The sequence below is a fragment of the Manis pentadactyla genome, chromosome Y, assembly GCF_030020395.1.
Source record: "Manis pentadactyla isolate mManPen7 chromosome Y, mManPen7.hap1, whole genome shotgun sequence".
Taxonomy (NCBI): Eukaryota; Metazoa; Chordata; class Mammalia; order Pholidota; family Manidae; genus Manis; species Manis pentadactyla.
Window position 1 is genome coordinate 31,379,832 of NC_080039.1, and position 26,831 is coordinate 31,406,662.

At 44.4% G+C, this 26,831-nt stretch overlaps 2 protein-coding genes across 2 annotated transcripts in view; both read left to right on the forward strand.

Annotated features, from left to right (window-relative positions):
- LOC130682118 (protein Shroom2-like) overlaps positions 1–16,311 on the forward strand; it is a 42,172-nt gene extending 25,861 nt beyond the window's left edge. The window contains exons 4-6 of the mRNA XM_057496248.1: positions 11,534–11,665; positions 13,864–15,106; positions 15,280–16,311. Coding sequence (XP_057352231.1) covers positions 11,534–11,665; positions 13,864–15,106; positions 15,280–16,311 — 2,407 coding nt within the window. The remainder of the gene's footprint in view (positions 1–11,533; positions 11,666–13,863; positions 15,107–15,279) is intronic.
- Positions 16,312–18,122: 1,811 nt separating this feature from the next.
- Positions 18,123–26,831, forward strand: part of LOC130682119 (protein Shroom2-like) — a 70,623-nt gene continuing 61,914 nt past the window's right edge. The window contains exons 1-3 of the mRNA XM_057496249.1: positions 18,123–18,206; positions 18,291–18,385; positions 18,497–18,661. Coding sequence (XP_057352232.1) covers positions 18,123–18,206; positions 18,291–18,385; positions 18,497–18,661 — 344 coding nt within the window. The remainder of the gene's footprint in view (positions 18,207–18,290; positions 18,386–18,496; positions 18,662–26,831) is intronic.

The following is a 26,831-nucleotide window of genomic DNA, read 5'->3' on the forward strand; positions in this document are numbered from 1 at the left end:
GGAAGACTGCAGGCCAGCTATGGACCATTTACTAGGGAACAACACAGCTGAAGGCCTTGTGAAAGCCAAGCTCCCGCTCTTACCTGTCTGGTGGGCCAGCAGGTCCTTGGGGGCAGACCCACCTCTGTTTCTAGGTTTCTCACTGTCTGGGAACTGGATGCCCTGCCCGCCAGTTTCTCTCTCTGGCTTTCTCGTGAAGATAGCTACTTCCAGTTTGTCCGAGACTCAGAATTCCGTTCTGCATTCTCCCAATGTTTCTGAAATTCCCCCTCCTTGGTCATGACTGAAAAAATGTTCAAGTATTGGGTGATGTGTAATCTACAAGTTATTTTTTGCTTATAACCCAATTGTGAGTCTCCACTGGTGGTGTCCCCTTTCCACAGCGGCTATAGTAGCAACCCCCTAACTCTGAGTACTGAGGCCCTGGAACATGGAAGAATGCTCACAGTGAGCAGACCCCCACACCCACCCACACACGTGTCTGGGATTCTCATCTAGGCTGTAACCGGGGGATTGTGGGGTGGGGGGTGACTTGCCTTCTGAGCCTTCTCCCCGGTGATGTGGTCATGCCTGGAGGCATTGTCACTGCTATGGCTGGTGGGGAGGTGACTGCTGGCATGTGGTGGCTGGAAGCCTGGGACGCAGCTGAGCATCATCCAGTGCACAGGACACCTGTGATTAAATGAAGGTTCCTGGGGCCAGGATTCTCACCTGACCCTGGGTGGCCAGCTCACTACACACATGTGGGCAATGCGTTGCTGTTGACTCTATATAAGGAGCTCCGCCCAGTGCTCTGGGTGACACGGTGGCACAGCTGCAAGGCTGCAGGAGAGCAGAGCCGAGGCTGAAGTGGTGGCAGCGCCCAGGACAGAGGCCCAAAGGACGTCTGTGTGGGCAGAGGCCCAGAGGCAGAGACCAGCTTGCTGCGTGCAGACTCACTCTGAGTGGATGAGATTTTAGTGATTGACCTGCCACCGTGGAAATAAAGTAGGGTGTAACCTTTTCACCCCAAGAACATTCTACTGTCATTTCTTTGGTCACACAGAATCCATAGTGAAATTGCCCGGGGCTGAAACCCATTGGTCTACCACAACACCCCACCACAGAGACCTGTTCACACAGCACAGCACAGCAGCAGTGCTGAGCTGAGAACGGCCGCCCGAGACCCCCCATCACTTTATCCAGGGACCGCGGTCCCTAGTGTGGGTTGGTGCTGGGCCCTTGTTGGGAGTGGGGTAAGAGAATGCAATAGATGGGAACCTGAGGGAAGCGTGGGCTTCTTCAAGAGGAAGGCGTGCTGATGGGCAGAAAGGAGAGTGAGTTACCCGCGTGCCGTGGGCCCTGGAGGGCACTTTGAGTCTGTGCTCAGGAGGAGTGTGGACACAGCAGGTGCCCCACACACGGGTGCTGGGTGGACTGAAGCCGTCAGGGCATCCCGTTCTTAAAGCAGGGTGGCTAGCTCACCGTGTACCACTGTGGTCAGGTGGTGTAAGTTCCTGGAGCCTGGAGACGGTGGAGCTCACCTCGTCACTGGTATAACCTTGTCACTTCCTGTCACTATCTCGGCACTCATTCCCTTTCTCTACATGGTAAGGTTCATTTCCTAAAGTCACACCCACTCTTTCTTTGGTGTCCTCTGTAGACCCCAATGGCCTTAGGGCAAGAAAGGGCTTCTGGTTACACGCTCTCATGTGCTGGAGAAAACACTGAAGTTCAGAGGGGTGAAGGACACTCCCCAAGGTCACACAACTTGTTTATGGCAGGATAATGTCTAGTGTCCCTGAGTTCCTAAGGGAAGGTCTGTTTGGGCGGTTTCTTTCAAAGCAATTAATACGAATGGTACAAAATTACATGATTCTAAAGAATCTTAAAAAACAATGGCGGAGGACTTTGTTCTTTTTTTTTTTTTTTTTTTGGTAGATAATTATATTTATATTGAAGGGTAGTTGACACACGGTATTACATTACATTAGTTTCAGGTGTACAACATAGTGATTCAACATTTATATACATGACAATTCTAGCTACCAGCTGTCACCATACCAAGCTGTTACAATATCTTGACTATATTCATTACATCCTGGTTACTTATTATTTTACCATTGGAAGTGTATACTTTTTTTTTTTTTTTCCTGAGGGCATCTCTCATATTTATTGATCAAATGTTTGTTAACAACAATAAAATTCTGTATAGGGGAGTCAATGCTCAATGCACAATCATTAATCCACCCCAAGCCTAATTTTCATCAGTCTCCAATCTTCTGAGGCATAACAAACAAGTTCTTACATGGAGAACAAATTCTTACATAATGAATAAGTTACATAGTGAACAGTACAAGGGCAGTCATCACAGAAACCTTTGGTTTTACTCATAGCATTATGAACTATAAACAGTCAGTTCAAATACGAATACTCATTTGGTTTTTATACTTGATTTATATGTGGATACCACATTTCTCTCTTTATTATTATTATTTTAAATGAAATGCTGAAGTGGTAGGTAGATACAAGATAAAGGTAGAAAACATAGTTTAGTGTTGTAAGAGAGCAAATGTAGATGATCAGGTGTGTGCCTGTAGACTATGTGTTAATCCAAGCTAGACCAGGGCAATAAAACATCCACGTATGCAGAAGATTTCTCTCAGAACAGGGGAGTGAGGTTCTAAGCCTCACCTCTGTTGATCCCCAATTTCTCACCTGATGGCCCCCCTGCGACTGTGCCTGTCTTAGGTTGTTCCTCCCTTGAGGAATCTTACCCGTCTCTGGCTAACCAGTCATCTTCCGGGGCCATACAGGGAAATGTAAAGTTGGTAAGTGAGAGAGAAGCCTTATTGTTTGAAATGGTTAGCTTTTTATTTCTTTGCGTATTTATGCCCTGTAGCTTCTATGCCCAGCATTTGTCTTGAGGTGTCTTTACCACTTGGAAGAATTATGATACTCGGTAAATTTGATATGAGGCACGAATTCTATTTAAGGGTTGTAATTAGGAAGGAAGAAGAGAAACTATAGAAGTACCAGGCGACAGAAAAAATGAGAAGATTGATTATTTCTTTGACATATCTTCTTGTAGAGTAACTTCAGCATGGATAGGTTTTAAGCTACTACTTAAATTGCGCACACACATTAACATAATAGGAGTATAGTTACATAACCAAAGCATATCTGTAATTACCAGCCATCTCCAGTGAAACCAAGAAAACCAGTTAGGCACCTTAGGCATTTGTGAAAACTTATCTATGATATGGTGGATATTGTCCAACTGAACTTGAACAGTCTGAGAGAAATCAGACAAATTAAAACAACCCATTCCTGGGGGATGTTCACATCCCTTATGTTCTTTTAACAGTAAATAGTCTGTATTTGTAAGATTTTGGAGCGCTACAATTTGCACTTCTCCTAATTCTTGATTGAGTTCCAACAGTATAGATCCAGTCAAATTTGTTGTTTTACTGTATGCACAGGCCAGCTTAGATATCTCCTTCCTCATTCCCATGGCAAGTCCAGGAGCTGGTGGGATGAGTGCATCTACAGCTGTAGCAGTGCGCGGATCTTTGTTGGGGTTTTTTGATGATCATCTTCTGGCATGAGTCTTCCAGAGGGTGCAGATGTTGGAAGTTCTTTTTCATGTCGTATCTTAGTTCATTTTCGGGGTAGCCCAATTAGGCTTTGATCCTCTGTATAAACACAAACAGACCCTTTGCCTACACTTTTATATGCCCTTTATACTCTTGTGTAGAACTCATTGGAGGTTACCACACAGGAACTGCCCTTTTTTTATTTTTATTTTTTGCTATCACTAATCTACACTTACATGACGAATATTATGTTTACTAGGCTCTCCCCTATACCAGGTCCCCCCTATAAACCCCTTTACAGTCACTGTCCGTCAGCATAGCAAAATGTTGTAGAATCACTACTTGCCTTCTCTGTGTTGTACAGCCCTCCCTTTTCTCCTACCCCCCCATGCATGCTAATCTTAATACCCCCTTACTTCTCCCCACCCCTTATCCCTCCCTACCCACCCATCCTCCCCAGTCCCTTTCCCTTTGGTACCTGTTAGTCCATTCTTGAGTTCTGTGATTCTGCTGCTGTTTTGTTCCTTCAGTTCTTCCTTTGTTCTTATATTCCACAGATAAGTGAAATCATTTGGTATTTCTCTTTCTCCGCTTGGCTTGTTTCACTGAGCATAATACCCTCCAGCTCCATCCATGTTGCTGCAAATGGTAGGATTTGCCCTTTTCTTATGGCTGAGTAGTATTCCATTGTGTATATGTACCACATCTTCTTTATCCATTCATCTATCGATGGACATTTAGGTTGCTTCCAATTCCTGGCTATTGTAAATAGTGCTGCAATAAACATAGGGGTGCACTGATCTTTCTCATACTTGATTGCTGCATTCTTAGGGTAAATTCCTAGGAGTGCAATTCCTGGGTCAAATGGTAAGTCTGTTTTGAGCATTTTGATGTACCTCCATACTGCTTTCCACAATGGTTGAACTAACTTACATTCCCACCAGCAATGTAGGAGGGTTCCCCTTTCTCCGCAGCCTCACCAACATTTGTTGTTGTTTGTCTTTTGGATGGCAGCCATCCTTACTGGTGTGAGGTGATACCTCATTGTAGTTTTAATTTGCATTTCTCTGATGATTAGCGATGTGGAGCATCTTTTCATGTGTCTGTTGGCCATCTGTATTTCTTTTTTGGAGAACTGTCTGTTCAGTTCCTCTGCCCATTTTTTAATTGGGTTATTTGTTTTTTTTTTGTTGAGGCGTGTGAGCTCTGTATATGTTCTGGACGTCAAGCCTTTATCGAATGTGTCATTTTTAAATATATTCTCCCATACTGTAGGGTTCCTTTTTGTTCTATTGATGGTGTCTTTTGCTGTACAGAAGCTTTTCAGCTTAATATAGTCCCACTTATTCATTTTTGCTGTTGTTTTCCTTGCCCGGAGAGGTATGTTTAAGAAGAAGTCACTCATGTTTATGTCTAAGAGGTTTTGCCTATGTTTTCTTCCAAGAGTTTAATGGTTTCATGACTTACATTCAGGTCTTTGATCCATTTTGAGTTTACTTTTGTATATGTGGTTAGACAATGGTCCAGTTTCATTCTCCTACATGTAGCTGTCCAGTTTTGCCAGCACCACCTGTTGAAGAGACTGTCATTTCGCCATTGTATGTCCATGGCACCTTTATCAAATATTAATTGATCATATATGTTTGGGTTAATGTCTGGATTCTCTAGTCTGTTCCATTGGTCTGTGGCTCTGTTCTTGTGCCAGTACCAAATTGTCTTGATTACTATGGCTTTATAGTAGAGCTTGAAGTTGGGGAGTGAGATCCCCCCTACTTTATTCTTCTTTCTCAGGATTGCTTTGGCTATTTGGGGTCGTTGGTGTTTCCATATGAATTTTTGAATTATTTGTTCCAGTTCATTGAGGAATGTTGCTGGTAGTTTCGTAGGGATTGCATCAAATCTGTATATTTCTTTGGGCTTAATGGCCATTTTGACGATATTAATTCTTCCTAGCCACGAGCATGGGATGAGTTTCCATCTGTTAGTGTCCCCTTTAATTTCTCTTAAGAGTGACTTGTCGTGTGTCAACTACCCTTCAATAAAAAAATAATTATCCACAAAAAAAAAAAAAAAAAAAAAGAGTGACTTCTAGTTTTCAGAGTATAAGTCTTTCACTTCTTTGGTTAGGTTTATTCCTAGGTATTTTATTTTTTTTGATGCAATTGTGAATGGAGTTGTTTTCCTGATTTCTCTTTCTGTTGGTTCATTGTTAGTATATAGGAAAGCCTCTGAATTCTGTGTGTTGATTTTGTATCCTGCAACTTTGCTGTATTCCGATATCAGTTCTAGTAGTTTTTGTGTGGAGTCTTTAGGGTTTTTTATGTACAGTATCATGTCATCTGCAAATAGTGACAGTTTAACTTCTTCTTTACCAATCTGGATTCATTGTATTTCTTTGTTTTGTCTGATTGCCATGGCTAGGACCTCCAGTACTATGTTAAATAACAGTGGGGAGAGTGGGCATCCCTGTCTATTTTCTGATCTCAGAGGAAATGCTTTCAGCTTCTCGCTGTTCAATATAATGTTGGCTGTGGGTTTATCATAGATGGCCTTTATTATGTTGAGGTACTTGCCCTCTATTCCCATTTTTCTGAGGGTTTTTATCATGAATGGATGTTGAACTTTGTCAAATGCTTTTTCAGCATCTATGGAGATGATCATGTGGTTTTTGTCTTTCTTTTTGTTGATGTGGTGGATGATGTTGATGGACTTCCGAGTGTTGTACCATCCTTGCATCCCTGGGATGAATCCCACTTGGTCATGGTGTATGATCCTTTTGATGTATTTTTGAATTCGGTTTGCTAATATTTTGTTGAGTATTTTTACATCTGCGTTCATCAGGGATATTGGTCTGTACTTTTCTTTTTTGGTGGGGTCTTTGCCTGGTTTTGGCATTAGGGTGATGTTAGCTTCATAGAATGAGTTTGGGAGTATCCCCTCCTCCTCTATTTTTTGGAAAACTTTAAGGAGAATGGGTATTATGTCTCCCCTGTATGTCTGATAAAATTCTGAGGTAAATCCATCTGGCCCTGGAGTTTTGTTCTTGGGTTGTTTTTTGATTACCGCTTCAATTTCGCTGCTGGTAATTGGTCTGTTTAGATTTTCTGTTCTTAGTCAGTCTTGGAAGGTTGTATTTTTTTAGGAAGTTGTCCATTTCTCCTAGGTTTCCCAGCTTGTTAGCATATAGGTTTTCATCGTATTCTGCAATAATTCTTTGTATTTTTGTGGGGTCTGTCGTGATTTTTCCTTTCTCGTTTCTGCTACTGTTGATTTGTGTTGACTCTCTTTTCCTCTTAATAAGTCTGGCTAGAGGCTTATCTATTTTGTTTATTTTCTCAAAGAACCAGCTCTTGGTTTCATTGATTTTTGCTATTGTTTTATTCTTCTCAATTTTATTTATTTCTTCTCTGATCTTTATTATGTCCATCCTTCTGCTGACCTTAGGCCTCATGTGTTCTTCTTTTCCCAATTTCGATAATTGTGACATTAGACCATTCATTTGGGATTGTTCTTCCTTTTTTAAATATGCTTGGATTGCTATATACTTTCCTCTTAAGACTGCTTTTGCTGTGTCCCACATCAAGTTTGGTCTTAGTGTTGTTGTTGTCATTTGTTTCCATATATTGCTGGATCTCCATTTTGATTTGGTCATTGATCCATTGATTACTTAGGAGCGTGTTGTTAAGCCTCCATGTGTTTGTGAGCCTTTTTGTTTTCTTTGTACAGTTTATTTCTAGTTTTATGACTTTGTGGTCTGAAAAGTTGTTGGTAGGATTTCAATCTTTTGGAATTTACTGAGGTTCTTTTTGTGACCTAGTATTTTGTCTATTCTGGAGAATGTTCCATGTGCACTTGAGAAGAATGTGTATCCTGTTGCTTTTAGATGTAAAATTTTGTAGATGTCTATTAGGTCCGTCTGCTCTACTGTGTTGTTCAGTGCTTCCGTGTCCTTACTTATTTTCTGCCCAGTGGATCTATCCTTTGGGGTGAGTGGTGTGTTGAAGTGTCCTAGAATGAATGCATTGCAGTCTATTTCCCCCTTTAGTTCTGTTAGTATTTGTTTTACATATGCTGGTGCTCCTCTGTTGGGTGCATATATATTTAGAATGGTTATATCCTCTTGTTGGACTGAGCCCTTTATTATTATGTAGTGTCCTTCTTTATCTCTTGTTACTTTCTTTGTTTTGAAGTCTATTTTGTCTGATATTAGTACTGCAACCCCTGCTTTCTTCTCACTGTTGTTTGCTTGAAATATGTTTTTCCATCCCTTGACTTTTAGTCTGTACACGTCTTTGGGTTTGAGGTGAGTTTCTTGTAAGCAGCATATAGATGGTTCTTGCTTTTTTATCTGTTCTGTTACTCTGTGACTTTGGATTGGTGCATTTAGTCCATTAACATTTGTGGTGACTATTGAAAGATATGTACTTATTGCCATTGCAGGCTTTAAATTTGTGGTTACCAAAGGTTCAAGGTTAGCCTCTTTAGTATCTTACTTCCTAACTTAGTTCGCTTATTGAGCTGTTATATACACTGTCTGGAGATTCTTTTCTTCTCTCCCTTCTTGTTCCTCCTCCTCGATTCTTCATATGTTGGGTGTTTTGTGCTGTGCTCTTTCTAGGAGTGCTCCCATCTAGAGCAGTCCCTGTAAGATGTTCTGTAGAGGTGGTTTGTGGAAAGCAAATTCCCTCAGCTTTTGTTTGTCTGGGAATTGTTTAATCCCACCGTCAGATTTGAATGATAGTCGTGCTGGATACAGTATCCTTGGTTCAAGGCCCTTCTGTTTCATTGTATTAAATATATCATGCCATTCTCTTCTGGCCTGTAGGGTTTCTGTTGAGAAATCTGACGTTAGCCTGATGGGTTTCCCTTTATAGGTGACCTTTTTCTCTCTAGCTGCCTTTAAAACTCTTTCCTTGTCCTTGATCTTTGCCATTTTAATTATTATGTGTCTTGGTGTTGTCCTTCTTGGATCCTTTCTGTTGGGGGTTCTGTGTATTTCCGTGGTCTGTTCGATTATTTCCTCCCCCGGTTTGGGGAACTTTTCACCAATTATTTCTTCCAGGATACTTTCCATCTCTTTGCCTCTCTCTTCTTCTTCTGGTACCCCTTTAATGCAGATATTGTTTAGTTTAGATTGGTCACACAGCTCTCTTAATATTGTTTCATTCCTGGAGATCCTTTTGTCTCTCTCTATGTCAGCTTCTATGCGTTCCTGTTCTGTGGTTTCAATTCCATGAATGGCCTCTTGCATCCTATCCATTCTGCTTATAAACCCTTCCAGAGTTTGTTTCATTTCTGCGATCTCCTTTCTGGCATCTGTGATCTCCCTCCGGACTTCATCCCATTTCTCTTGCGTATTTCTCTGCATCTCTGTCAGCATGTTTATGATTCTTATTTTGAATTCTTTGTCAGGAAGACTGGTTAGGTGTGTCTCCTTCTCTGGTGTTGTCTCTGTGCTCTTTGTCTGCCTGTAGCTTTGCCTTTTCATGGTGATAGGAATAGTCTGCAGAGCTGGGACGAGTGACGGCTGGAAGGACTTCCCTTCTTGTTGGTTTGTGGCCCTCCTCTCCTGGGAGAACAGCGACGTCTAGTGGCTTGTGCTGCGCAGCTGCGCGCAGACAGGGTTTCTGCTTCCTGCCCGGCTGCTATGGAGTTAATCTCCGCTGTTGCTGTGGGCGTGGCCTGGCTCGGGCAGCTGCTCCAAGATGGTGGAGTTGCGTTGGAGCAGGAGCTGCTGGGAGGCTATTTATCTCCGTAAGGGGCCTCCCTGCTCCCTGCAGCCCAGGGGTTAGGGTGCCCAGAGATCCCGGATTCCCTACCTCTGGATTAATTGACCCGCCTGCCCCTTTAAGAATTCCAAAAAGCATCCGCCAAAACAAAACAATGACGAGAAGTAGAAATTTTTTTTAATTAAAAAAAATAAATAATAAAAAAAAAATGGCTGCTCGTTCGTCTTTATTCTCCAGCACCAGCCTCAGGTCTCTGCTCACCGGTCTTGCTGTCCTGTTTCCCTAGTATTGGGGTCCCTATCCCTTTAAAACTTCCGAAAAGCGTTCGCCAAAACAAAACAGCAAAAAAGTAAAATGGCCGCTCCTTTTCTTATGTCCTCCAGCGCCAGGCCTCCGGTGCCCGCTCACTGTTCTTGCTGCCCTGTTTCCCTAGCATCCAGGGCCCCCCGCGCACGCACTGTGTCTGCGCTCTGGCCCGGATGGCTGGGGCTGGGTGCTCGGCAGTCCTGGGCTCTGTCTCCCTCCTGCTCTGCCTGCTCTTCTCCCGCCGGGAGCTGGGGGGAGGGGCGCTCGGCTCCCGCGGGGCCGAGGCTTGTATCTTACCCCCTTCGCGAGGCGCTGGGTTCTCTCAGGTGTGGATGTGGTCTGGATATTGTCCTGTGTCCTCTGGTCTTTATTCTAGGAAGGGTTGTCTTTGTTATATTTTCATAGATATATGTTGTTTTGGGAGGAGATTTCCGCTGCTCTACTCACGCTGCCATCTTTGCTCCACCTCCTATTTATATTTTTTAAGAAATCTCTCATTCGTATCATAACTGTTGATTGTCTTTTTGAAATAGAGCCTTGTAAAAAGGGAGGAAAACATTTATTTCACAGAGGGCCTGCTGCAGAAAGGCAGCCATACCCCAGTCCTTCTAGTTGAGGGTGGAAAGGTCTGTTGCCACAAGGTTTAAGGCATTTCTTGTCCAAGTCTCTTTTTTTTCTTCTTTACCTTGCCTTCAGTTTCACTCAGTTTAGTTTACTTTCCTCATTAACTAAAAGGAAAATGAAGAACTTGTGGCACAGAAAAAGCCATCTGAAAATGAAATTCATGTGGCAGGACCTTCCTTATGAGGATTTTGAGGAATTCGATGAGGTATACTCTTGGTTTTACAATTAATTTGCTTCTGTGGTATAACAAATTAATCTGTTTTATTCTTTAGTTCACGGGAAACTATTATAAAATCAGTACATTCCACGTTTTGTCATCCATGAATTTTTCCTCAATTATCTGAGTCATCTGAAGGTTATGTAATAAATACCTTTTGGTTTAATCCTCCTTAATATTCTCCATTGCATAGAATTTTGTGTTTTGCCTGCTTGGAAGAATGATGTCCTTGAAGTACCTGAAGAGACTCAATTCAGTATTTCTCCACTCTTGATTGGGCTATAATCTGTCCACAGCAATTAGCCTTGCCCCAAATTAAACAAGTGGCAGGTAGGAGAACCGAGCATGGGTGGGTCTCCTCACACGGCAGCATTCTCGTGGAGGCACTGGTACATTTACCCAGCAGTTGGAGGGATTTCCAACTGGACATACCTTATTACACCTGGGCAGGTGTAGCCAAAACATTGATATGCCACCCATTGGGTGGCGGGGGCTGCGGGGGAAGAGCCCAGGAAGGCTCCTACCACGTTCCAAAGGCCTGGCACCAACAGCCTGAGGTCTGGGGCCTAGGCCATCGTGACATCACAGACACTCCGAGATACTCAGAGGCACACATCAGCTAGTCCTAGTCAACTACAAGATCGCTTCACTTACTTAGGTGAGTAGTCAACAGAAGCAGTGTAAATGCTGTGTGAGCCAGCTGAGCTGGGGACCGTGAGCTTTTCTCCAGGGTAGCCTCGCCTCAGGATGCTCAGGGCCCTGTGCAAAGCTGTGCTGAAACAGGTAAGGTAGAAGACGTCTGTGGTCTCATTGTAGGGGAGCGAGGTATATTTACCTATTTAGAATAAATTTTGAGGACTTGGAGCTACTTTGTGTTTTGGGAGCCTGTGATTCTCACTGTGCATCGAGGTAGGTTCTGCATTAATAAAAATCTAAGAAGAGTGTTCGTGCGCAGGTTCGGCGGAAGGCCCTGGAGGCAAAGCTGTGAATCACGCGCCAGGAGTGTGGTGTATTTCTGTGCCTCCCTAGGCACGAACCTGGCCTTTCTGTGGCATCTCTGAGTCGTCTGTGTTCCTTTTCAGGAGGAATGAGCTGAGCTGGAGGCCTCACTCCTGGCACGCCACCAAGTTCTCCGACAGCCACCTCGACACGTCGGCATCTCCGTTCCCCTCGGCCAGAGCCTGCCCCGCCTGGCGCAGCCGGCACCACGTGAGGTAGGTGCGCGTTTCCTGCCAGCCTGGAGAGTTGGAAGTTCTGCATATGCTCACAGCTTCCCAGCTCTGGCAGGAGAGGACCTTCCTTGACTTCAGAGTGACTTGATTTTTCTGATGAGGAAAGGCCACTGGCAGGACTTTGTAATTTCTCATTTGGCAGGCAGATGTACTAGTGTCGAAAACAAAAACACCAGGAGCAAGGATGAAAAAGAGTGCTTTTCTCACTTACACTGTTAAGTTGCTAGATCAGGAGCCTGGGGACCTACCTGGTCTGGCTGAACCCTTTGGACCAGCCTAGTTGGTGGTTCTGAGTGGAGTGGGACCAGCTGTCCATGCTATGCCACCACCCATTTGAGACTTTTACAGTAGATTGGAAAGCAGAAGGCGCTTATGGGTTGGGCAGGTGTACTTATGGAAAGCTCCCAGGCAATTCTGTTAAGCCTCATACCTTCCCTGAAAGCCCCAGGGCTGTGCTGTGCACATAGAGGAGAAACTAGGGGCTTCACAGCCACATGCCAGAGCAGCAACTAGCCTTCAGGGTCTGTGTCAAAAAAACACATATGTGTGCATGATCACATATGCATGCACACAGATAAACATGCACACACACTTAGATATGAATGCATTCCCACATGTGCACAGACACCCATGCACATTCACAAACTGTCTCAGTCAGTTTGTGGCTATTAGTAAATACTAGCCTGTAAAATTATACTTACTTGAAGGAAATCCATCTCGAATACAACATTACCTATTTGAAGTGATAGGAGATTATGGTATTGGGAGCCTAGGATATTTTTGAAAAACCACAGAGTCTCAGTTGAGTGGTAAAGCTGAAGTGAAATGTGGGCCTTTTATTTCATTATTGAAGTGACTTCATGTAACAGGATCACCAGAAGCCTATTTGGCAGTTTCTTGATTAAAGAGACACATATGCTGCCCACATCTGTGTTAGTGTTATTTATAGCAGGGCTCTCAGCGGCTCATGGATGAGTGGCGGGGTGGGTGGGAACATGGTGAAGAACATGCTCCATTTCTGAGCAGGGTGCCCAGTCTGTCCAAACAGGAAAGGGTGTACAACTCAAACGGTCACCTGCCTGGATGAATAGTTTTACCATGGAGAGCTGACAGCCTCACATATACACTACCACTATCTTAGAATAATTAAGTCCTTAATTAATCACTTATCACCTGGCTTATTATAATAAGTCTGATTATTTTTTTTGCTCCTTTGAGACCTCATCCTACGTATGAAGCTGTGTTTGTGGCCTTCAGGTACAGCTCCACTGAGCAGTCAGGTTTTGTCGGTCCCCTGAGCCCACTGGGTCTTGCCGATGAAGCCTGTCACTTAAGTTCGCTGTCGGATATTCCATTGACTGAGAAGGAGCTCTAAGTACTTCAGTATTTGGGTTTCGGAAAGTAAATATTATCCCTGAACTTTCCCTTTTAAGTTATAAATCTCATTTGGTTGCTTCTTTCATGTTAATAATCCGTAAGAAGAATCATTTCATATAGTAAACCAGGGGTCCACGAACATGTTCTGCAAAGGGGCAGCTAGTAAAAATACTTCATTCAGGCTCTGCCAGCCAGTGTCTGCAGCAGCTACTCAACTCTGCTCTGGTAGCTGGAAAGCAGCCGAAAATTGCAAACACATGGCTGTGAATGTTCTGATCAACCTTTGTTGATGAACACTGAAATTCGAATTTCATAACATTTTCGCACGTCATGAAATATTACTCTTTTGATCCCGCTGCTTCCCCACCCCAACCATTTAAAAACCTAAAAACCATTGTCAGCTCAAGGGCTGTGGTTTGCCAGCTGCCGTATGTACCTAGTGATGGGCGATGCATGTGTGTGCACATGGGCATTTTGCCTGCTGGTGACTGCTGTGGGCTGTGGCCAGCCTGCAGGTGTTCAGGTGAGAAGTGTGTACCCAGCATTTTAAGGTAACTGGGAAAAGGCCTGAGGTGGGCAGGATGCAGTCTGCCCTCAGAAAGTCACTCTTTAAAATGCTGACATCTACATGTGATGAGGTCACACTTGAGGTCCAGTGATCGTATTCCGGGAAGATTTTTCGCCACCCGGCACCTTGCCATTTCCTCGGAGGGCCAGCTCTATTCACGGTGCTGTTGTCTGCTTTTCCCTTTGTGACTTGATTGTAACGCAAACCGTGCCCTGTCGTTCTTCTCATCCCTTAGTTGTTCTTCCCATGACCTGTCGGGTGCATGGGAGCAGACGAATCTGCAGCGCACATCTGACCATTTCAGCTCCCTGGGGAGCATGGACAGCCTGGACCACGCCCCCCAGCCCCACCCCTCTGGACGCCTTTCAGCCGCCAAGTCCAGCAGCAGCATCGACCACCTGGGCGGCCACAACAAGCGGGACTCGGCTTACGGCTCGTTTTCCACCAGCTCCGGCACGCCGGACCTCACCCTGCCCAAGGCCGATGGCTCCTCTGCAGAGAACATCCTCTACAAAGTAGGCTTTTGGGAGGCCTCCAAGGCAGGCAGTGCCCAGCAGGGCCCGGCCCCCAGTGACCCTCAGGGCCTGGAGGAGAGGCTGGGGTATTTCCCAGCCAGGGTAGAAGTCCCAGGGCCGGAGGGCAGCCCTGAGCCCAAGCTGGCCACTTCTGGGAGGTCCAGTTCCGGGCCTGTCTGGTATGTTCCAGATAAGAAGAAAGCCCCTTCTTCCCCTCCCCCGCCTGCGCCCCCTCTCCGCAGCGATAGCTTCGCGGCCACCAAAAGCCACGAGAAGACCCAGGGCTCTCCATCCTCAGAAGTGGCCAACGTGCAGCACTTTCCAGGCCTGACCCAGGCCCAGCCCCGGGGTGCCTGCAGGCTGCAGCCCACTGGGCAGCAGTGGAGACCTGCACACCCCAACAACGGGAGGAGAGTGGCTGTACCCGGACTGGGCAGCCTCCCAGTGGTCCCTGGCCAGCTCCAGGCCTCTCTGTCCAACACGGATGTGCGTGGTCCACCATTGTCTCCTGGGTCCCAGCACGCACGCCAGCACGGTGATGAGAGCCCCTCCTCTCATGAGGGTGCTGGGCCTGCCCTATCACTGAGGGAGCAGCTGCGTGTCGCCCTTGCTGGGGGCCGTCAGGAGCTTCCCATTGACTGCTTGCAGGGTGACGGCCCCACTCTGGTCTGGTGGCCCAGCGCTGCTGACCAGGAAGGGGACAGCAGTGGGCATAGCCCCTACTATTGGGTGACCTCAAGACAGGGCCTTCAGGGAGCCACACAGGCCACACAGCTCCTTGAGGAACACTGGCCTCAAGACGTGGCCCTGGGCACCCACGATGGCAACAGGGCTGACCCACGGAATGGAGGTGCAGAGGGCCACTTTATGGCATCGAAGAGCCCCAAAAAGCCAGCCCTGGGAACAAGACAATCTCAGATGGCTTCACATGGGCTGATGGAGGCGGCAGCAGGATCTCTCCTCGTAACACACCCCTGTTGCACTTGCTGGCCCAAGGAGGGTCAGGCCAGCCTGAGAAGAACCACAGTGGTGGCCCAGAGAGGCTGCCACCTGACAGCCCCATGGGCAAGCCCATGCAGAGAAGTGACTGTTTCGCCACCACCCTGAGGAATGAGATCCAGATGCGGCGGGCCTAGCTGCAGAAAAGCAGGAGCACGGTGACGCTGGCTGGAACCAGCGACATGGGGGAGGACGCTGGCTGCTGGGCGGCGGACCTGGGAGGCACCACAGGTGCCACCCTAGATGGTTTCCCGGGTACCTACAGAGACCACCTGAAGGAGGCCCAAGCCCGGGTCCTGCGGGCCACGTCATTTAAGCGCCGTGATTTGGGACCCAGCCTAGCGGACCATGGCGTGGGGTCCCCAGAACACAGGGCCGGGGACCACAGCACAGATCTGGACATTGTCCCCCACTTTCGGGAGACAGGCCTGGCCAAGCCAGCGGCGTGTGGAGGTGGTGTCTCGCACATGCCCTGCATCGGAGGCCGCAGGCGGTTCACAGCAGAGCAGAAACTGAAGTCGTACTCTGAGCCAGAGAAAATGAACGAGGTGGGGCTCTCAGGGGAGTACTGCCCCCACCAGCACCCCAGTCCTCCTGGGGAGACTGTGGGCACATTTGCCGACAGGTGGAAGTTTTTTGAGGAGACAAGCAAATGCGTTCCCCCGAGGCCTGGGCCGAGGCAGGTGCCCCACGGGCTCCCCAGCAATAAGCTGGGGCAGATGGCAGGCCCTGGGTCCGGGGGCGCAGAGGCGGGGCTGCAGTGGAGGGCCCACACAGCCTCCTGTGGGGAGAATGCCCATGGGCAGGGCAGAGCCGGGAAATTGGGACCATCTCAGAGACTCGGCACATTTGCTGAGCACCAGGCCTCTTGGGGGGACCAGAGGAAAGCCCTGGAAGCCAGGGGGTCTGGGAGGTATCACTCGGCAGATGACATCCTGGATGTGGGTCTGGACCAACACAAGAGGCCGCCGTACCTTCACGAGAGGTCCCGGTCATCGCCATCCACAGACATCTTACCTTACAGACAGGTAAGCTCCAGGCCTCCGGCAAAGACAGCCACCCCCATCCGCCATCCTGACACAGGATGCCCCCAAAAGGTAATGGCCCAGTGTCATGTGACTCATCCAACTGAGCACTACACGTACCAGCTCCTCACGGTCAGCCTATGAGAAAGGGACCCAGGGGCAGATGGCACTTTCACAGCAATTGTGAGCATCCTATTTTTAATTTTTTTTGTTAAGGTATCATTAATATACACTCTTATGAAGAATTCACAGGAAAACATTGTGGTTACTACATTCACCCATATTATCAAGTCCCCCGCCACACCCCAATGCTGTCACTGCCCATCAGCATAGTAAGATGCCACAGAGTCACTACCTGTCTTCTCTGTGCTACACTGTCTTCCCCCTGACACCCCCACACATTGTGTACTAATCATAATACCCCTCAATCCCCTTCTCCCTCCCTCCCCACCCACCCTCCCCCACCCCTCTCCTTGAGTAACTGCTAGTCCCTTCTTGGAGCTTGTGAGTCTGTTGCTGTTTTGTTCCTTCAGTTTTGCTTTGTTATACTCCACAAATGAGGGAAATCATTTGGCACTTGTCTTTCTCTGCCTGGCTTATTTCACTGAGCATAATATTCTCCAGTCCCATCCATGTTGTTGCAAATGGTAGGATTTATTTTATTCTTATGGCTGAATAGTATTCTATTGTGTATGTGTTCCACATTTTCTTTATCTGTTCATCTACTGATGGACACTTAGGTTACTTCCATATCTTGGCTATTGTAAATACTCCTGCGATAAACATAGGGGTGCATATGTCTTTTTGAATCTGAGAACTTGTATTCTTTGGGTAAATTCCTAGGAGCGGAATTCCCGTGTTAAATGGTATTTCTATTTTTAGATTTTGAGGAACCTCCAAATTGCCTTCCACAATGGTTGAACTAGCTTACATTCCCACCGGCAGTGTAGGAGGGTTCCCCTTTCTCCGCATCCTCGTCAGCATTTGTTGTTCCTAGTCTTTTCGATGCTGGTCATCCTAAGCTGGTGTGAGGTGCTATCTCATTGGTGAGCACCCTACTTTTATCCACATCTTGAGTTCTCAGCCTTGTCATCTCTTGGTTCCGCCACTCTATTTTGCCCTGATTAGCTTGCCCCTACCTTCATACCAAGCAGAGAATATGAGGGAAACTCTAGAAAATGATAAGTTTTCCTCTGAAATGAAAAGGGTGCTTTATATAAAGGCTTAAGACAAAATGTATGGTGGCCACTCCTTGAATATTGATGTTGCTTAATACCTAAAGTAGTAGTTATTGTTTCTAGTATTCTTTTTCTTGCAAATATTTGTAAACATTGCTCTGGGGCAGATGTAATTAGAAAAGCAATGCATTGAACCATTACTCTTTTACAGTAAGAGTTTTGATAAAACTTGTGCTAAACAGCTTACTTCCAGTCTTCTAGAAAACTACATGGCATTCTGCATGCTTTAAAGTCCACAGCCTGGCTCTCTCTCCCTGTCTCTGCCTTTTCTGCTTCTTAAACTTGTATGTATATATTTCAAAGAAAAAAACTAGTCCTTGCAGCAACAGATGCAGCTTTTAAAAAGAAGCAGTAGGATTTAATACACCACATTCAATATGTGCATGTGAAGACAACTGCCTGCTTCTTTGTGGTGTCCTGGGCTGAAAGGCCAGTAGACACGCAAGGGGTTGTCTCTGCTGGGCAGGCCTGTGGACTGTGGACTGTGTGGCATGGCCACTGAGAACTCCCTGCTGGCTCAGTCAGGAGAGAGGAAAATCCCAGACTGGCAAATCCTGGAACTTGAGGCTTTGCCCCAGTGAGCAGTAAGCAGCTGTATTTGATTTGACCATTTTGGTCAGTATGTCCCACGGTCTTCAGACTCACGTAGGAGTTCTTCCCGCCCAGAACTGAAATGGGCTGAGGGTCTCCTTCAGTCATTTTGATGAAACCCTTTGGATGGCGGAGCTCACCTGCCTTGCGGCCGAGTGTCAGTACAGGACAGCCAGCTGCGTCACTGGCTCTGTGGTCCAGGCCTACAGGGCAAGCCCACAATGACGGGGTTTGTAATAACATATTTCTTGGAGGCAGCTTGATCACTTGGTGTCTCACTGCTGCCCTTGGCAGGAAGCCTCGGCCGAACTGCGATGGCAGGCAGAGGGCCCTGGTGAGCACCGAGAACATTCTGCATTCCAGGCTGAGGAGGGACGTCGCACTCCGAGGTAGGTGGATTCGGATTTGGGGTGGCTGAGCAGGCGTCTTGGGGATGGGCTTCTGTCTGGTGGGTGAATGCTTGGTTAGCATGGTCAACTATCCGGTTATGCCAAACCCAGCGTGGTTCCTAAACCAGATGCGATTTCCCACATCCCTGGTGTGGGCTCCAGAGCACGTTTTGAGCTGCACACCACTGCCAGGAGAAGCCACCCAAGGATGGTGACACCTTCCGATGCCATCGTGGTGGTTTTTGTGCTTAAAATGGCTGCTGTGTTTCCTGTACAGTAAGGTTCTTTATGTTGGCAGAACGAGAAATCCCATGTAGCGTGCCTGAATGAAATGCTTTCTCCCGCACGCCCAGTTGAAGGGATGCTTTAACCCTCTAAGCAGCTAGGTTCCTGGGGCATGCTCTTGAAATCACAGCTGCCTTCAAGGATTGTCAGAGAGGAGTAGGGACTGTCCTTTCGGTATTGGGCCTAGTTAATGAGTTAGTATTGAGCTTTCAAATAGAAGTCCCCCACAGTGTGAAAGAATCGTGGATGGCAGTGCAGTATTCCAGTGGTGTGTGCCATGATTCTAGAGTGCAGCAGGGGTGGCTATTTCATTGCAGTGAGGATGGAATTTCGGGTAAATACACTGTGTTGTCTTGCATCTCATACACGCAGGGATGGGGGCTGTAGATCTCTACAGGAGCTCTGGTTTAACCGTATTTCCTAAGAGCTGATGGAGGGGGGGGGAAAATGTGACTATAGATACTGCTGCTGTTGCCTTGAGAGTTTCCGGTGACTGGTGCCATATTCAAATTAAACATTCACTTCAAATTCTAGGATTCTGTTGCAAAAAAGTAACTGATTTAAATATCTGCATTTGAGAGCCTTACATAATCAGTTTTATTTCATTTGGCTTTAACCTGAGTGCTGTTAGCCTTTTCCAGCAGTATCAAATATTTATGTGGCTCTGAGGGAGGAGGAACTGTGTTTTGTGTATGCCATGCAGAAGTCACAGGAGTTACTTAACAGCATAACTGAGAGTAAGAAAGCAGGGCTGATCAAAACATGCCTACAGAATTCAGCAGTGTCTGAGCAGCACAATTACAGCTTTATTACTATGGATTCTGAGGTCACGTGCGAGCGCCAGCTGTAATCTTTTTCTGGAGACCGCTTCCAGGCCCTGCTGCAGTGCAAGGCAGGCCAGGGCAGTCAGTGCAGCCCAACATGTGGTCTCCTGCTTTGCCTCTGCACGCATGCCAGGAGCGTTTACGTTAAACTGCAGTGTTCATGGTGGTGGCTGGAGTTAAGCTTGCCTGCTATGAAGGGAGTCCTAATACATGGCTATGATGTACATCCTGTATGTATGTCTTTTTTTTTACAATGGAATATTATTTATTCGAGAATAAAAAGAAATGAAGTACTGATAAATGTTACAATGTGGATGAACCTCGAAAACATTATGTTTAGTGAAATGACCTATTCACAAAAGACCACACATTGTATTAATCCATTCATATGATATGACCAGAGCAGAGAAATCTATAGAGACAAAGCTTAGTGAATGCTTAGGGATGGGGGTAGAGGGAGCATATGGATAATACCTAAAAGGTAGAGGATTTCTTTTTGAAGTGATAAAAATGTTCTAAAATTGATTGTGGTAAGGGCTGAACAACTCAGCAAATATATTAAAAAACAGTGAAATTTTTTCAGTGGGTGACACGTATGGTATGTTAATTAGATTTCAACAAGGCTGATATGAAAAAATCTAAAACCCAACCCTGAAATGCCTACTGTTAACAACATTTTGTTATACTTCTTCTAGTTTTACACAAGTTTGCATTTTTTCCATAGTTTAGTTCATAGTTTATCTGTAGTTATTACACTGAAATTTTTTTGTTATCATTAATCTACAATTACATGAGGAATATTATGTTTACTAGACTACCCCCACCAACACCATCACAGTCAGTGCCCATCAGCCCAGTAAGATGCGTAGAATCACTACTTGTCTTCTCTGTGTTGCACAGCCCTCCCCGCACTATACATACAAATCGTAATGCCTGCCTTCTTCCCCCTACCTTATCCCTCCCTTCCCACCCATCCTCCCCAGTCCCTTTCCCTTTGGTAACTATAAGTCCATTCTTCGTTTCTGTGATTCTGCTGCTGTTTTGTTCCTTCAGTTTTTTCTTTGTTCTTATACTCCACGTGAGTGAAATCATTTGGTGCTTGTCTTTCTCAGCCTGGCTTATGTGACTGAGCATAATACTCTCTAGCTCTAGTTGCAAATGGTAGGAATTCTTTTCTTCTTATGGCGGAATAATATTTCATTGTCCATATGTACCAATCATCTTTATCCATTCATCTACTGATGGACACTTAGGTTGCTTCCATTTCTTGGCTATTGTAAATAGTGCTGGGATAAACATAGGGGTGCATCTGTCTTTTTGAAACTGGGTTGATGCATTCTTAGGGTAAGTTCCTAGGAGTGGAATTCCTGAGTCAAATGGTATTTGGATTTTGAGCTTTTTGAGGAACTTCCATACTGCTTTCCACAATGGTTGAACTAATTTACATTTACACCAGCAGTGTAGGAGGGTTTCCCTTTCTCTACAACCTCGTCAATATTTGTTGTTGTTTGTATTTTGGATGGTGGTGATCCTTACTGGTGTGAGGTGATATCTTATTGTGATTTTAATTTGCATTTCTCTGATGACCACCGATGTGGAGCATATTTTCATATGTCTGTTGGCCATCTGAATTTCTTCTTTGGAGAACTGTTTGTGCAGCTCCTCTGCCCATTTTTTAATTGGATTATCTGCTTTTTGTTTGTTGAGGTGCATGAGTTCTTTATGTATTTTGGATGTCAACCCTTTATCGGATCTGTCATTTATGAATATATTCTCCCATACTGTAGGGTACCTTTTTGTTCTATTGATGGTGTCCTTTGCTGTACAGAAGCTTTTTAGCTTGATGTAGTCCCACTTGTTCATTTTTGCTTTTGTTTCCCTTAACTGGGAGATATGTTCATGAAGAAGTGGCTTATGTTTATGTCCAAGAGATTATTGCAAAATCCCCCCTGCTTTATTCTTCCTTCTCAGGAATACTTTGCTATTTGGGGTATTTGGTGGTGCCATATGAGTTTTCGAACTATTTGTTCCAGTTCTTAAAGAATGCTGTTGGTAATTTGATAGGGATTTCATCGAATCTGTATATTGCTTTGGGCAGGATGGACATTTTGATGATATTATTCTTCCTAGCCAAGAGCATGGGATGAGTTTCCATTTGCTAGTGTTCTCTTTAATTTCTCTTAAGAGTCTCTTGTAGTTTTCAGGGTATAGTTCTTTCACTTCTTTGGTTAGGTTTATTCATAGGTATTTTATTCTTTTTGATGCAATTGTGAATGGAATTGTTTTCCTGATTTCTCTATTAGTTCATTGTTAGTGTTTAGGAAAGCTACATATTTCTGTGTGTAAATTTTGTGTCCTGCAACTTTGCTGTATTCCGATATCAGTTCTAGTAGTTTTGGAGTGGATTCTTTAGGGTATTTTATGTACAACATCACGTCATCTGCAAATAGTAACAGTTTGACTTCTTTACTGATTTGGATTCCTTGTATTCCTTTGTTTTGTTGGATTGCCGTGAATAGGACCTCCAGTACTATACTGAATTACAGTGGGGAGAGTGGGCATCCCTGTCTTGTTTACATTCTTAGAGGAAAAGCTTTCAGCTTCTCACTGTTAAGTATGATGTTGGCTGTGGTTTTATCATATATGGCCTTTATTATATTGAGGTACTTGCCCTCTCTACCCAATTTGTTGAGAGTTTTTATGGTGAATGGATGTTGTATTTTGTCAAATGCTTTGTCAACGTCTATGTTGATGATCATGTGGTTTTTGTCATTCTTTTTGTTGATGTGGTGGATGACGTTGATGGATTTTTGAATGTTGCACCATATTTGCATCCCTGAGATGTATTCCACTTGGTCATGGTGTATAATCCTCTTGATGTATTTTTGAATTTGGTTTGCTAATATTGAGTATTATTGCATCTATGTTCATCAAGGATATAGGTCTGTAATTTTCTTTTTTGGTGGGGTCCCTGCCTGTTTTGAGTATTAGAATGATGCTGGATTCATAGAATGAGTTTGAAATATTCCCTCCTCTTCTATTTTCTGCAAAACTTTAAGGAGAATGGGTATTATATCTTCTCTGTATGTCTGATAAAATTCCATGATAAATCCATCTGGTCCAGGCAGTTTGCTCTTGGGTAGTTTTTTGATTACCAGTTCAACTTCGTTGCTGGTAATTGGTCTGTTTAGATTTTCTGTTTCTTCCTTTGTCAGTCTTCAAAGGTTTTATTTTTCTAGGAAGTTGTCCATTTCTTCTAGGTTTCACAGCTTGTTAGCATATAGATTCTCATAGTATTCTCTAATAATTCTTTGCATTTCTTTGTGGTCTGTCAAGATTTTTCCTTAATCATTTGTAATTCTGTTGATGTGTGTGGATTCTCTTTTTTCTTAATAATTCTGGCTAGGGGCTTATCTATTTTTTATTTTCTCAAAGAACCAGCTCTTGTTGTCATTGATTTTTTCTTTTGTTTAATTCTTCTCAATTTCATTTATTTATTCTCTGACCTTTATTAATTCCTTTCTTCTGCTGACTTTGGGCCTAATTTGTTCTTATTTTTCCTATTTTGATAATTGTGACTTCAGACTATTCATTTGGGATTGTTCTTCCATTTTTAAATATGCCTGGATTGCTATATACTTTCCTCTTAGAACTGCCTTTGCTGTGTACCACACATGTTGGGGTTTTGTGCTGTTGTTGTCATTTGTCTCCATATATTGCTTGAGTTCTATTTTAATTTAGTCATTGATCCACTGATTATTTAGGAGCATGTTGTTAAGCCTCCATGTGTTTGTAAGCATTTTTGTTTTCTTTGTACAATTTGTTTCTAGTTTTATATCTTTGTGGTCTGAGAAGTTGGTTGGTAGAATTTCAATCTTGAATTTACTGAGGCTCATTTTGTAGCCTAGTATGTGGTCAATTCTGGAAAATGTTCCATGTGTACTTGAGAAGAATGTGTATCCTGCTGCTTTTGGGTGTAAAGTTCTGTAAATGTCATTAAGTCCATCTGTTCTAGGGTGTTGTTCAGAGCCACTGTGTTCTTATTTATTTTCTGTCTGGTGGATCTGTCCTTTGGAGTGAGTGGTGTGTTGAAGTCTCCTAAAATGAATGCATTGCATTCTATTTCCTCCTTTACTTCTGTTACTATTTGTTTCAGATATGTTGGTGCTCCTGTGTTGGGTGCATATATATTTATAATGGTTATATCTTCTTGTTGAACTGATCCTTTTACCATTATGTAATGTCCTTCTTTATCTCTTGTTACTTTCTTTGTTTTGAAGTCTATTTTGTCTGATACAAGTACTGCAACATCTGCTTTTCTCTTCCTGTTATTTGCATGCAATATCGTTTTCCATCCCTTGACTTTTAGTCTGTGTATATCTTTGGGCTTGAGGTGAGTCTCTTGTAAGCAGCATAGATATGGGTCTTGTTTTTTTTTATCCATTCTATTACTCTGTGTCTTTTGATTGGTGCATTCAGTCCATTTACATTTAGGATGATTATTGAAAATATGTACTTATTGCCATTGCAGGCTTTAGATTTGTGGTCACCAAAGGTTCAAGGGTAGCTACTTTACTAATAAACTTAATTTGCTTATTAAGGTATTATAAACACAGTCTTATGATTCTTTATTTCTTTCCCATCTTATTCCTCCTCCTTCATTCTTTATATGTTAGGTGTTTTATTCTGTGTTCTTTTGTTTCCTTTGACTGCTTTTATGAGTAGTTGATTTTATTTTTTACTTTTAGTTAGTATTTGGTTTGTCTTCTCTCTTTGCTGTGATTTTATTTTCTCTAGTGACATCTATTTGGCCTTAGAACTGCTTTCATTTAGAGCAGTCCCTCTAAAATACCCTGTAGAGGTGGTTTGTGGAAGACAAATTCCCTTAACTTTTGCTTGTCTGGGAATTGTTTAATCCCACCATCATATTTAAATGATAATCGTGCTGGATACAGTATCCTTGGTTCAAGGCCCTACTGTTTCATTGCATTAAGTATATCATGCCATTCTCTTCTGGCCTGTAAGGTTTCTGTTGAGAAGTCTGATGTTAGCCTGATGGGTTTTCCTTTGTAGGTGACCGTTTCTCTCTCTCTGGCTACCTTTAATATTCTGCCCTTGTCCTTGATCTTTGCCATTTTAATTATTATGTGTCTTGGTGTTGTCATCCTTGGATCCCTTGTCATGGGAGTTCTGTGTACCTCTGTTGTCTGCGAGACTATTTCCTCCCCCAGTTTGGGGAAGTTTTCAGCAATTATTTCTTCAAGGACACTTTCTATCCCTTTTTCTCTCTCTTCTTCTTCTGGTATCTCTATAATGTGAATATTGTTCCATTTGGATTGGTCACACAGTTCTCTTAATATTCTTTCATTCCTGGAGATCCTTTTATCTCTCTCTGCCTCAGCCTCTCTCTATTCCTCTTCTCTGATCTCTATTCCTTTATCAGCCTCCTGCATCTCATCCAGTCTGCTCTTCAGTCTTTCCAGAGATTGTTTGTTTCTGTATTCTCCCTCCTAACTTGATCCTGTAGCTCTTGTGTATTTCTCAGCAGGTCCATCAGCATGTTTATGACGTTTATTCTGAATTTTTTTACAGGAAGATTGTTTACTCTGTCTCCTCAGGCCCCCTTTCAGGGGTTGTCTGGATAAGTCTGGACTGGATCAAATTCTTCTGCCTTATCATGGCAATAGAGGTAGTTATAGGCAGTTGGTGCATGTGTCAGTTGGAAGAACAATGTCCTGCACATTGGGAGCAGGTTCTGGTTTCATTTCCTGAGCCACCGCAGACAGGGCATCCACTGGGGAAGCCCAGAGCCCCTTGGGGATAGGCAGGTGCACTGGATGGGCTCCCCTGTGAGAACGACCTTTTGCACTCTGTCCCAGTTTCCTCTGTCTGCTGGGCTGCCGCATGAACATGAGGCCTCTGAGTCTGGTCCAGGCCACTGCAGAGGATGCTCTGGGTGGTTGCTGTGGGTGTGGCTGCTCCCAAGCATCTCCTCTGCTATGGGGATGCTGTTTATTGCCATGAGGGGCTTCAGAGCTGCACTGTCTCCCAGGGTGTTAGGGTGCCTGGAGCTTCCCTAGATTCCCAGCTGCTGGGCTGAGTGTACCGGGAAGCTTCCATCCAGCAGTGAGGCCTCTGTCCCTTTAAGACTTTAAAAAAGCACTCACTTTTCTTTTGTCCCAGGGGTGTCGGGTGCCAGGACCCACTCACAGATTTTAGAGTTCTGTTTCCCTAGTATCCAGCATACCACACAATGTGTGTCTTTGCTCCCGGTGTGGATGACTAGGGCTCAGTATTTAGCAGTCCTGCACTTCCACTCTGTCCCTGCTCCAACTCCTCTCCTCCCACCTCTGGGCTGGGGTGGGGGTTGCACTCATGTCTCAACAGCTGCAGCTTGTATCTTACCCCCTTCGTGAGGTGCTGAGTTCTCACAGGTGTAGATGTAGCCTGGCTGTTGTACTGTATTTTCTGGTCTCTCTTTTAGGATTAGTTCTATTTTTTGTATTTTCAAAGATATATATGGTTTTGGGAGGTGATTTGCACTACACTACTGATGCTGCCATCTTGGCTCCTCTCTTACCATATGTATCTCTTTTGTAAATGGCACTGCCAATAGGGAAAGGGTCAAGAGAGGGGGTGGACATATACATTTATTGAGGCCATGTCTTCTAGCAGAGGTCTCGAAGCTTTCTGCTTTTGAGTTACAAACCCAGCAATCTTTGAATTGTGTGCACTTCTTAAAGAGAGGCAAGACAGTGAAATTGAAGAATAGGATCAACTGAAAAGTCATTTCAGTTCTTTTTCAGAGAATTCTTTGTGAAATATTGCAAGACAGTAAACTGGAGATGTTAAGTTTGAGAGGAAATTAGAATTAAGGCAGAGGGCTTCCCTTTGCCTTACAGATTTTGTTTTTCATGAGTAAAGATTTAAAGATGTCTGTTCTCTATGAGTGAAAAACAATGTAAACACGTCTGTGTAAAGAATATAAATTTCTGCTCTGATAACTAAACTAGTGCATGGCAGTGGAAAATGTTGCATTGTGTTCTGTTGAGATAACAGAAGAGCAGTAAGATAAGAATTTTTTGTTGGTTTTTCATGCAAATCAAATTGGGAATACTTTTGTGAGGTACAAGATACTGCTGTACATGAACACCAGTAGGACAGATATTCTACCCCCAAAGAACCATGCAGGGTACAAGGAAAGGAGAGACACTCATACTTAGAATTGGAGTGAAGGCGGACACACAATTACAATAATAATCAAGTTACCTGTTGCTTCAGAACTATACAGGAAAGAGGGTGACGTGGCTTCTTGTATCATGGGGAAGATGGGTGAT